Source organism: Protopterus annectens, chromosome 2.part0 (assembly GCF_019279795.1).
Source record: "Protopterus annectens isolate FY-2018-M chromosome 2.part0, PAN1.0, whole genome shotgun sequence".
Classification (NCBI taxonomy): domain Eukaryota; kingdom Metazoa; phylum Chordata; order Ceratodontiformes; family Protopteridae; genus Protopterus; species Protopterus annectens.
The window spans coordinates 1,817,404,205-1,817,417,085 of NC_056728.1; the positions used below are offsets into that span (position 1 = coordinate 1,817,404,205).

At 38.8% G+C, this 12,881-nt stretch overlaps 1 protein-coding gene across 2 annotated transcripts in view; it reads left to right on the forward strand.

Moving 5' to 3' along the window:
• ELP3 (elongator acetyltransferase complex subunit 3) overlaps positions 1-12,881 on the forward strand; it is a 1,566,942-nt gene that overhangs the window by 24,357 nt on the left and 1,529,704 nt on the right. Inside the window, exon 1 of one of the 2 annotated variants that reach the window (XM_044061853.1) lies at positions 4,198-4,237. The exons of the other annotated variant lie outside the window; for it this stretch is intronic. Within the exon in view, the coding sequence (XP_043917788.1) occupies positions 4,213-4,237 (25 nt within the window). The 5' untranslated portion in view covers positions 4,198-4,212. Of the gene's footprint in view, positions 1-4,197; positions 4,238-12,881 lie in introns of those variants that run through there. 2 annotated transcript variants of the gene reach the window in all.

Genomic DNA, 12,881 nt, shown 5'->3' on the forward strand with positions numbered 1-12,881 from the left:
GCGAACAAAAGCATGCAGTGTGCCACATTGCAGCTGACAAAGGTAGGATGAGTGGATTCTCTTACAATAGAGGTGTGTGCCCTCTACCGTGGTATCTTTCCTGACCTACCTTTAAAAGGGGCTAAGACGGATGACCACTGATTGATATGTGGGTTGAGGAGTCACTATGGCAAAATGTCCTATTCAACACAGGAGCAGCAGTGTCTGTCACAGACAGTTACCTGTAAATCCTACAAAAAAGGTTTGCATTTCTGCATTTAATGGCACAGGATGCTATGCAGTAAGTAGCCAATATGTGAACATCAAATTTCACCAAGAAGGGCAGACATGGAAAGGTACATTTTTAATGCATCCATCTTGTTCAACTACCATTATTGGTATGGATATTTTAGGACCTTTGGGCATAGTAATTGATTTACCTAACAGTATTTTGTGGATGGAAGACTGGGAAACAGGAGAGGTAGAGGCAAGTGCAGTTTGCTTTGCAATCTCTCCACCTGAAAAATCTGGCAAGCCTACAGGGCATGTAAATACAGACAATGAGGATGTGTGTCAGCATTTACAACAACAATTTCCAAACCTGTGGTCCAAGGCACCCAGTGACTGTGGAAAGATAGAAACGTCAGTGGGGGTAGGTAATGATCGGGATTACATACTTGAAAAACAGTATCCCATTCCTAGGGAGGCAGAAGAGCATATGGAAAGATGTATTGCAAACTGGGAAAAGGATGGAATCTTACAAAAAGGCAACAGTCCCACAAATTCACCTACCTGGCTAGTTAAAAAGAAAGATGGTAGTTACTGTCTTGTCATTGATCTAAGAAAAGTAAATGAGTACACAACTCCTGCACATTTAATTCCAGGAGTTCCAGAGCTGGCGGCACATATTAAACCACAAAGTAAGTGGTTTACAGTAACTGAACTAGCAAATGTTTTTTTTTGCAGTACCACTCAGAAAACAACTGGCCACAATTTGCTTTAAAAATCAGCAGTATGTCATGACAAGATAACCTCAGGGCTTTCAAGACAGTCTAGTTACTTTTTACCAGACAGTAGCTTCCATTCTGCAACAGTTGGAAAAAAGATGATTCAGTGTTGCATTACATTGACGTACTAATTCAGTCTGAAACAGTTGAAGAGCATGTACGGCTTCTTAAAAAAGTCTTCCATACTCTGCAGCAGGCAGGGTTTTAGTTCAGAAGTGAAAAAAATCAGTTTATGAAGAAGCTAAGTTTCTAGGTACTATCATAAAACCATCAGGAAGGTCCCCTTGCCCAATGAGTGTTCAAGACATCTTACAAATGGAAAAGCCACCAACAATAGCAGATTTGCATAAATTCATGGGAATCCTGAATTAAAGCCGGGAATTTGTAGAGTATTATACAGCTGTGGCTGCTCCTCTATACAAAATGCTGCAGGAACAAAAGAGCTCCACATTTTTAGAGTTGGGACCTCATGAGGATGAAGCATTTTCACAAATAAAGGTAAAGTAAGCACAAGCTATGGAATTAATAGCACCCACACCAAAGTTGCCATTTGTGTTACAAGCAGCAGCCGGAAAGAAAACATCTGTTGTATTATTACAGGAATGGCCACGTGGTAGTGACAACAGGTGGAAAAAACATTGTCTAGTCACTTTCTGTAGTCGTAAAATGACTACAGTGGAACTGAGCTACCACCCATGTATACAATTATTATCCATTTATTGGGGTATTAAGCAAAGTGAGTACTTAACCGTATTTTCCAGCATTGCAGTACAAACACCACACCAAACAGTAAAAGCTCTGATAGACAATTTTGAAATGAATAAAATCACAGATGGTATTAGCCAAGCAGTCTTTGCAAAATCGTTGGCACTTTTTGGAATGAAAACTGTCACCATACAGACGGGAAAAATATTATTTGTCAATCACATGGGAATATGAAGAAAAACTGCATAACTGCTTAGCAAAAAATGACACCTGATGTACAGTTTTTGGTATCTGACTTTGACCATTTTAAGCCACACATCTTTGTAGAATGAGCACGATTTTGGGACAAAGGTAAATACTGGACAGGATTTGCCGTAGTTCCAGAAAATCTCAAGTTGGGATCTCCTGAACTAATCAAGTTACCAGGACACATGTCAGCTCAGAGAGCTGAATTAGAGGCAGTACTGTGTGTGCTTAAATATCACAATCCTGTTAACATTTTCTCAGACAGTGCCTATGTAGTAAATTCTTTAAGACTACACTTGGATAAGGCGAGGATTTGTAGATAGTGCAGGCAAACCACTACGACATGCTGAAGTATTAAGACATATATAAAGTAATAACAATGTCAAACCAGCAGGGGCAATACAGTATCTTAAAGGTAAAAGCACATCAGAAACAGAAACAGACAAGTGAAACTTTCAGGTTAAATGCATTAGCTGACACATTAGCCAAACAAGCAGCACAGAGTGGAAAAGAACTTCAGAGTAAGTATACACTTATACAGAAGTCAGTGCCTTAAAAGAGTTAAACGAAGAATCGGTTGAAGAAGACCTCATAAATATTCAAAAGCAACGGGGCCTAAAAAAAGAAACTGATCAGTGCATGCTAACAGGAATACCACCAAAGGAATATTATGCATACACTACTTCTAAAGGATTGTAGTTGGCATATGTACCATCTCAGTTGGCATGACAATTGGTCAAGTTAAATCACCAGATACTTGGACATCTAGGAGCTGATAAACTATGGGAAGATGTAAAAGAAAAATACAGGAACCCAAATTAAAAAAAAAATCTGTAGGCTAATTGTAGAAGAATGTCTAATCTGTTTGCAGGTAAATTCTAAAAGTAAAAAAAACATCTGTTGCATAGAGTACAGCCAGCGATGGGCCATGGTATGCAGTTCAAATAGATTATGCAGGTCCCTTGCCAACAACAAATGGAGGTTACAGATGCCTACTAGTAGTAGTGGATGTCTTCTCAAAATGGGAGAAGCAATTCCTAGTAAAACTGTGACAGCAAAGGAACAGCAGAAGCTTTATGGAAAAATAATTTTTGTCAGTGGCGATGGCTAAGAATTTTTGAATTGGACAATGGTCCACAGTTTGTTAGTGACTTAATAAAGCAAATGTGTAATCCGTTAGGAATTCAGAAAATATTTTTTTATGCCTTGTCACCCACAGTCAAATGGAATTGCAGAGTGAATGAATTGTACGCTCAAGGAGTGTCTTAATAAAGCATGTCTTGAAAAGGGAAATGCATGGGTGCAGCATTCACCAGGCATACTTACAGGCATAAGGGCAACACCCAACAGTAAGACGGGAATATCTCCTTATGCAATCACGATCTGGAGAAAAATGCCATTACAGTTGCCTTTTGATCCTGATACACCAGATGGTAGGCCTAAGTTAGAAATCGGTAAGCATCAGCAATGGTTAAAACATCTTGCAGAAATATGTCACTACAATGCAAGAGAGCAAGCTTACTATCTATGGAAAAAAGGTCCCAACATTACCACCAGTGGAAAACCTTTGCTGTGGAACAAAGGTATTAGTAAAAATGTTTCAGACAGAAGGACCATTGGAAAGCAGTTGGCAGGGATCTTTTGAAGTACACAAATAGATCCATTGGTGTACAAAGTAAAAGGTAAAAAGAAAAACAGAACATTTTAGTGCATAGGGATCAAATGAGAGTAATTAAAAGCAGTAAAGAGGCAGAGTCATAAAAGTGACATGCGTGTATTTTCTTTTCAGAAAAATGAAAATGAAGCTGCCTAAAGTGCACTTATTTGGAATACAGAAGAGCAAAAGGCAGACAACAGCAGATGTAAATAATGTAGTATCTTTGGTTTTAAATGTGTATTAGTTAAGCCAATATATCTTGTTTTTTTACAGTTTTTTGTAATTGTATAATAGCACCAGGAGTAGCAGAGACTCCAGCAGAAAAAAGTATTTAAAAGCAATGTTAGTGACATAAGGCTGTAATGGGCAAATTCTTTTTCTTTTAACATTTGCTTACCAGGAAAAGTCTGACATGGAATGAAGCCAATTTTCATTGGAGGCCCAGGGAGAAATGCTCCAGATGCACGTCTTTTGTAACGTGGGAGGAAACCAGATCACTCAGAGGAAACCCACACAAACGTAGGGAGGAAATGCAGACTACTCACAGAAGGCACCCCAACCGAGAATCAAATGAGAGAACCTCTTGTTGTGCTACCGCTGCACCACTGTACCATCCAAATGATACTACAAAATAGAATTCAAGGTAATTTATCTTGTCCAGGGGGACAAAAATGTCATGTTGGAAGTCTTTCCTTAGACCAGAGTGTCACGGTTTGGAAAAAAGCCAGAGGGCAAGCATACTTTCAATTTTCACAGCATGAATCAAGTATATCTTTACAAAATAATGCTGCAATAAAGTGCTGCATACTACAGGGGGATAGGGCACTCTCTCAGTTTTACACTGACTGTGTAAAACATGCTAGTCTGTATTAATGATTCCGTAATCATTGCAAGACAGCCTTGCCTTTTTGTTATCAGAACCTTTAATAATAATCCCACAGCCAAGTTTGACCAAGTAATCTGGGTACAATCAATATGTATGGTAGTGGGAGAAAATTACCAAAAAACAGTAATGCATTTTAATATCTCATTCCCTCTTGACATTACTGGTTGTAGAAGACTGAGAGCTTGTTACAATACTTTGTTAGGGGGAATAAGAGCGACTCCCTAAAGGTTTGTTATATAAGTTAATTTGTGTTCTGTTTCAAGTTGAATTATCAACAGACTGCATGACATCAAATGAATTCCAGTAGTATTAACATCAACAGACTATTTCATGGACAAGATCCAAATGTACAAAAAAGTGTATATGAAGGACATTGAAAGTGTATGATGTTAGATCTGGTACATATAGGGAACACATTTGATCTGAGGTAAATGGAGAATGGAAAGCTGTCGTTCATAAATGCATGCAAAAACTAAACTGAGTACATTAAAAGCTATAAACTGACAGTATTGTACGTGTCATCTGTTACATAGACAAGTTATTTTATTAGTAACTGCGCAAAAGTTAATATAGTGCTGAAAAAGTTAGTAGTCTGCAAAGTTCAGTGCATTAATAAGACTGCTTTCAGCAAGCAGAAGCAGCATCCTTCATCGCAAATAATTTTTTAGGGGTCACTTTTATTCTAGCTGATGGATTGCAGAACAGTACATTGAAAGTGTAGCCACAGCTTGTTGTCATTCATTTTTACTCTGTCAGCACTGACAACACAGAGTTAAAATTTTTTTTTTTGTATTGTCCACAATTTTATTTTGCATTGAAAGCATGTGTGCTTTGTCCCTATAACATTATTTCATGGATGCAAATTAGGGCTCTTGTTTCTCTGTTTATCTACAGCTGTAGAACTATGATTTCCTGCTTTGACTGCCTCTAATAAGTGTCATATCTTGTTGAGACCTGTTTTTTTTTATTTTTGTGTGTAGCTGTCTTCTAAAAAGACCTTTGTGGTAATTTTGAATGTTGAAGTAAATTAAGCTTATGTTCAACATCAGACCTTTGGTTCTAGTTAACTTTAGTAAAAGTAGAATGAGAAAATATAAATCTTGAAGGAAAAGTCCAGACTCCACTATAGTTTTTCAACTGTTGGGTTTCTTTTCACCTTATAGTATGGTTTAGTCACTGGAAACCTGCACATGCTTTATAAAACCTGACTTTCCTTGCCTTGGAATCAAAGGAAGGGAAAACCCAGACACTTTTTGAAAGCGTAACTTCTCTTGTGTTTCTGCAGTAGAACTTTTAACTTGTCTGCCTGCATGACATACTACAGACACATGAAAATGTGCAGTGTTAGTTTGCTAAAATGTAGCAATTTATATGATGGCCTTGCTGAAGAAGTGTGAAAATGTAATGTGTGAAGACATTTGTGCCTCTCTTTAAAACAAATCTTGTAAGGCACAAATTCAAGAATAGATTTTTATACTTTTTTGTACTATGCTGCAGTATCGTTTTGAGCAAAACTGGCAAGGTCTTTTCTCCAATGTGCTGGATGAAAAAAATCAAATTCCAACTGCATACACTGGGGAAAGCAGAACCCAAGATTTTTTTTTTTTGATGTGTTGGTTAGTGGATCTGGATTACAGAATCCGTTATGATACCTCGGGCAGGTGTCATTGCTTGCAAGACTGCAAATTGACATCCTTAGAAAATCCTCCAGTCCAACTCTCTGGAGCTGTATAACTGTTGTGAATAATTTAAAACAAACTAAGAGAGAAAAACATAGTGGTCAGTCAGGGAAAAATAAAACTGGAAGCATATTTGTTACAGAAGGTGTGCAAAATGCCTTTGACTCACAGTACTACAATTATATGTCACAGGAGGGAAAGCAACCTCATTCCTTATGTCCAGCATGATTCTTGTGTAAAGGAAATTGAAATGGATTCTGAGAAGGAGACATGAAAGCAGTAAAAAAAGTTCATGCTATTATGACAGGATCCATGATATCCATTTTGTGGAAAAAAAGCAGTTGAAATTTTATAAGAAGCACTTAGATTGATTCTGATGCATTTAAATGACTCAGAAGGCAAATATACAGCAGAAAAACAGTTTTGAATTCCAAGGAGGAGTTGTACTTTAAGACTCTATGAGAAATGATTCTTGCTTATTTCTTAGCCTGGAAATGTAAGACAGTGTTTTAATACAAATGCTATAACACTAACATGTAAACTTTGGTAACATAATACTGTAATTCTGAACTAATTTAATTAAGCTACAGTACAAGGAAAACAAGACACTACTGCAGTAAGTACATAGCCTTTACAGCAAAAAGCTGCAAACACATCTTATGTGCATGACTGGTTTACTTTTCCCTACGGTAAAACTCAAGATTACCTTGTAATTATAAATAAGAAATAATATTTAGTAATTACTTGGTGGAAGTGGATTATTGCCATCTAATAATGTCATAATTGGCTATTTGATCAAAACTGTAGTTGATGCATTCACTAAATACTTCATTATAGTAAAAACCCTACTGTGAAACCTTTTATATCCTAAATAATTAATGTAAAATATGAATTTATGTAGTAAATTTACTTTTTGTTTATAAAATTAATTGCACAATGTTTGAGACTTGCTGTACTCCAAATGGCAATTGTATACCCGTTTAATTACGGTCAGCAACATTTTATTGACAGAATTATTTGAATTGTGCATTTATACATACAAGGTAGTAGTGGATAACTCACATGAAACCAATACAAATTGTAATATGCGGAACACTTTAAGTACATGACAGCATAAGCACCTAACAACAATGTTCAAACCTATAAGGCAGTTGAAAAATTGGTGTAAAACTATCCATGACCAGTAACCTCTCACTTTTCTAATGTACAGTAGTATGGTAGCTTCCTTCATTGTGCACAGGAGGTTGCTGCTACCTATTTATTGTTTGTGGTTTCACAGCTGTTTATATCGCCAACCTAGTTTTTTTTTAATCCTGCTCTTCCATCCATATAGCTCTGTCACATTGATTAGGAATGCTTGTATTTAGATGCTACAGCTACTAGTACATGACTAAATAAGAGCCTAAAGGTCTTCTTTATCCACCCTTTTTCTTGTTTTCCCATTCCTGATTAATTACCTTCTTTGTCACAATCATTATGACAGCTGATGGCCTATGTTTCATTGTTGGCTGGTTTGTGTTCAGAATCACTCCAAGAAGAAAGATCACCAGTGTAAGGAGTGGGTCCAGGGAACCTCTCTCATTCATCAGTGTTTAAAGGCTTTGCTGTTATTTCCCCAGCACCGTAACTTCTTAGGAAATATGCATCCTGGTACTTGTGTTTCCCTGTCATACCTCCTGCAAACCTGGTTCTCGTGCAGAAATGCTCTAGTTAACCTTGAGGTATGTATGAATATATTCAAGAAGGCAGTACCCTCTAGCCTCCCCAGATATCGTACTCCCATGTCCCTTAGTGTTTGCTTTGGAATTGGTTTATCTCCTTGCTTTGCTGAGGGAGGTAGCACTGGGTCCTCCGTTCCCCCATGACATAATCCTGTCTCTATCCATCAGCTGATGCCAGTATTTTAGATTGGTAAATCTTCTCCATGTCTACAGCAAACCTTGATGTATCAAATCTGTTTGTAGCCCTTTTTGGAATATCTACCTTTATCCACAGTTTTAGATTCAGTGTGAAACCAGTTCCTCAGCTGTTTGATAAATCCAGAGAAAAGTTGAGTAGAATCCAGGGAGTAATGAATGGGAGAATAGGCTTGAAAACCGGGAACTAGTACGGCAACGTGAGTTAAATGTGATGGTCCCAGGGCTTAATCAGCACTTGCCTATTTCTAGTGTTTTAAGAGTTGCAAAATTATAAAGGCTTGGGTAAAAACATTTTAAACATGTTTTAAACACATCCTTATTTTTAAATTTCAAATCATATTTATTACATTTATGCATTTTATTTTATCTTAGTAAGTGTGCTGTGGTGTATATTTATAAGTTCATAGATGTTTACTAGGCTAATGACCACAAGGGCCTTTTTAAGCCTAGCCATGCATCCCAAATCTCTGACTCGTTCTGATACCCTTGATAAGTGTAAGCACAGGCTTGGGAGATGAACCATTTACAGGTTACCTGTTTGCATCAAAGACATAGGTGCCAAACCAGGGATGAAATTCCGGTTTCCCGTCCAAGTTGCTCTTGAATTGGATTAGAGAGGAACTTTGCATCACATGGATGGGGAGCCTGCTCCATAGACTGGGTAGTCTCTGTCTCTCTCTCTCTCTCTCAGGTCCTATTTTTCTCACAAGCAAGATTTAAGTCTTTAGAATGGGTAATTCTGCCACTGTTTTGGATATGCAGGAGGTCCATCAGAGTGGAGTCTGACAATGCCCTGTATGCCAGGTATAGATCTCCCCTCAAAAGTCTGTAGGAGACAGAATACAGAAATAGGGCCTTGAGACGGTCTGCATAGGACATATTACTTATGCCCTGTACTCTTTTAGTGAGGAACCTTTGTGGACGTTCCTGTTGTTGGATATGCCTGGTTAGGTGCATACCAAAGGGGGCATTGTACTCTATAGGTCTGATGAATGCCAATACAGTGGAACAATGACTTTCTACCTTTGTTTATAAGTTGCGCAACATAAAATGATTTCCTCACCACTGTAGACACGTGATGATCGAAGGCAAGATTACTATGTGTGTCCCTAAGTCCCTGACTACTGGGTCAACTCTAAGGAGTGTGTTGTCAATATGATAGTATCCTTTGGGAAGTCCTCTATCCCTGGTAACTGTTATGCATTTCTTGACACCAGTTGTTTGTCGGTGTCAGCCCCTCCTGGAGAGCATTTGTCAGTGTGAGATTCAATGACTGCTCCTAATTTGCAAGCATCTGCAAATTAAGTCAGTCAGAGACCACAGACATTGACCTTGAATTCTGAGAAGTAAATGCCTAAAAGGAGCAGTCCAAGGCCTGATCCCTGAGGGACTGGCCTCTTTTGTAGAAATGGACTCTTAAGTGCTAACTTCCTGGATCCTGTCTGTGAGCCAGTTGGCTGTTCACTGGGTGACGTATGCATTTGTAACTAACTTCTTGAGTTTGTCAGCAATGCCTGAGTGGGATATTGTGTCAGATGCCTTGGCCAGGTCAAGGTAGGCAGTGTGAATGATTTTGCTGTCATCCATTGCTTTGGTGACCTGCTGAAAGAAGTCCACCAATCTGAGTAGGCATGATCTGCCCTTTATCAAACCAAACTGGGTTGGGTCCGGTGTCTGGAGGTTTACTACATCTGTATTGATCATCTCCATGATGATTCTTTTCATGGCTTTACATACAAGACTAGTGAGACTTGTGGGTCTAGTTTCCAGGGTCTGTAGATGCCCACTTTTGTGCAGAGGGATGACTGTTGTCTTTCTCCACTCATGAGGCACGAAGCCTGTTTGGAGGCTGCAGTTAAATAGTAATTCCAGAGTCCCTGATAGGTCATGTTTCTTGCTACTTAGAAGGCATCCTGGGATATTGACTGGGTTTATTAATGGAGCGTTCTTGGTCTTAGAGCATTAAGGACCTCTTCCCTAGTGATAGTAGGGAGAGTTATATTTGAGGATATTTCCTGAGGGAAGGGTGAGGGGGAGAGAGGAGTAATGTTGGAGATGAATTTATCAGCCAGAAGGTTTGCTTGTATCTTCTATCTCAGTATAGGTGGCTCCATTTACAATGAGCTATGAACACAATTGTGTATTGCCTTTGAGGTTGGAGGACATAGCTAAAGAATGCTTTATGGTTGTCCTTAGCCTGGGAGGCCAACCTTGCCCCTCATTTGGCTTTGGTAGACTGCATTTGTCCTCTGAGTTGTTTGTTTAGTTTAATGAGAGTGCTTTTATTCTGCTGGGCGCTGCACCTCCTAAATTTTGCCATGATTTTCTTCCTCCTGTTACACATCTGATTTATTTTGTGATTCTACCAGGGTGGCTTGTTTTTTGAGTTGGTTCTCTACTTCTTCCTGGTGGGTACAGCTGCCTCTATACAGCTATAAACATTCTTGTACAGGGTTTCTGTGAACAGTTCTGCATAGGCAGAAGTTTTCTCAGGGTTTATAGGGGCTTGAAATTTTGACAGGTTCTCACTTAATAGCAGGTGGTTATCCTTAGAATAGTTCCTAAATATTCCTGGTTTAGCTGGGGGTCCAGGCTTTATTTTTTCTTCAAAGGAGACCATTTTGTGGTCTGACCTTACCAAAGAAGGCATTACAGTAGGGGGTGTGCAGCACTCCCATATTAGTGAGGTCCAAATTCAGTATGGTTGCACCCCTGCGTGGTGTATTGACTATCTCTGTGCATATACGTTTGATGTCTTGTAGGATTCCCATTTAATAGTGGGGTAATTGGGTTGGATGGTTGTTTCTAATAAGTTTAAATACATGATATGGGTTTCCTGGGTCATAGAGGGGGACCTATATCTTGCAAGGAAGTGGTACTGGATTTTAGCTATGGTGATTTGAACATAGAGCAACTCAAGTGCATTGTCCTGTTTGACCAGCCTTGAAGTGTCTGCATTCTCTAGGGTGAAGAGAGCTTCCAGGGAGTAGAGTTTATTTAGGCCCCTAGCATTGAGGAGTAACACCTTTAGATTTTCTTGGTTTTGATTTGATATGTCGGAAGTACTTTCAGTTTGGCATTGCCTAAAAAAGGCACTATAAGGGAAGACAATGTTTTAGCTAATATTCGAAAGCCTAGAGAGGAGAGGTGCAGACCATCCCAAGCAAAGTAGCATGGTCTGTTGACCATCTCCTTCCATGCTGACAAATATTTCACCCACTTAAAATGACACTAGAAACTAAGTCAATTATTAAAATCAATCATCTTTTGTTCGTATTGTGGCATCATCCTTGGAGAAGGTAAAATGCTGCTCAATGCTAGGCTCATACCAGGCTGAGACACCTATTCTGAAAGCTCTATGATGTCTCTCTTCATATAGTTTAGGAAGGTACATCTCAGGTCATTTACTTCCACATGGACTGTGGCTTTATTCATTTATGTTAGGTTTGTACGAGTTATGCTAGATTTTATTGAAACTTGGAAGTTTTTTTTCAAATGTACATTTTATTTTTATTATTTGTTATAGTATTATTATTGATAAGGTGGGGGTTGTTTTTGCTGTTTCCTACATTTCTTAGTATATTCAGAAGAGATTCACAATGTTTAAATTTACTAGATTTATTTGTTGGTGTTCTGATGAAGTCTTTTATTCTTTTTAGAGATGAAAGCACCAAACTTTCTGCTGAGTAAACCCATGGTGATGTTGCAGTACTGTGTGTTTTTTGGTTTCAAATCTAGATACCGGCCACATCTCCTGTACCCTTTCCAAACTACCCCTGGAGAGGACTACAGGACCATCACCTCCCTGTCTTTCCTGCACCATGTTCCAATTTCCCTGGTAGCCTTTACAAAAGGCACCTATGGTCTAGCTTCAAGACACTAATTGCTCAAACTTCACTATATTCTTGACCCCATGTCCACCCCACTGCTTGGATAATGTTAGTTTTCCAAGCAAATCTAAGGTGCTTGTGTTTCCAAGAAAATGTTGATGTCCATTGTTTTAAATGATGTACCTTCCCCATGGAAACTGTGCCCTGAAGAAGGTATAGGAACTGAGTTTGTACAGACATTTGCAATCACAGAACTTGGTAGTCCAGTTCTGTTACTGTTTTCCATAGCAAGAAATTTTCACCTTTGACATGACCTGTTCCACTGCTGTCAAGCAAGAGCCATCTACTGTGCCCTTGAAGTTGAAGTATTTTATTTTGTCCTCTAAACAGGTGGGTAAGTTGGTCAGTGACCCTTTTCAGCCATGGCCCAAGCTTATATATATGAGCAGCAAAAAATGTCTCCAGCTTAGAAAGTGTCCATGTACGGTTGCAGTTCACTCTGTGATATGATATTGTCAGCAAATAGGGCTGTTTTTGTCATGTATATCCGCAGACACATCCATGTATCACAAAGCCCCTTTTTCCAGCTGCCAAAGGTTCAGTATAGATTGTGAATAATACCAGGGCCCAGGGCATCCTTGCTTCCTACTCCTGGTTATCTTGGAGGATCTTGATCCTCACCTTGCTTTGTTCCCATATATGCATAACTGATCAGATTAATAATGCTGACTTTTTTAAGCTCTTTACCTCCATCTCTTTACTTAAAACACCTACTCCACTCTGTCACATGCCTTTTATGGCGTTGTCCCAGGAGCACGAGCTTCTCCTCCTGGACAAGGGCATCACACAGAATAATCAACATTATTATTTTTATTATGTTATCAAATGTTTGGTGACCCCTGCAACCCCACCCTGATTGAGGTGGATCAATTCTGCAATAAATATAGCTACTTTCTTTTGACTCGAGCACCTT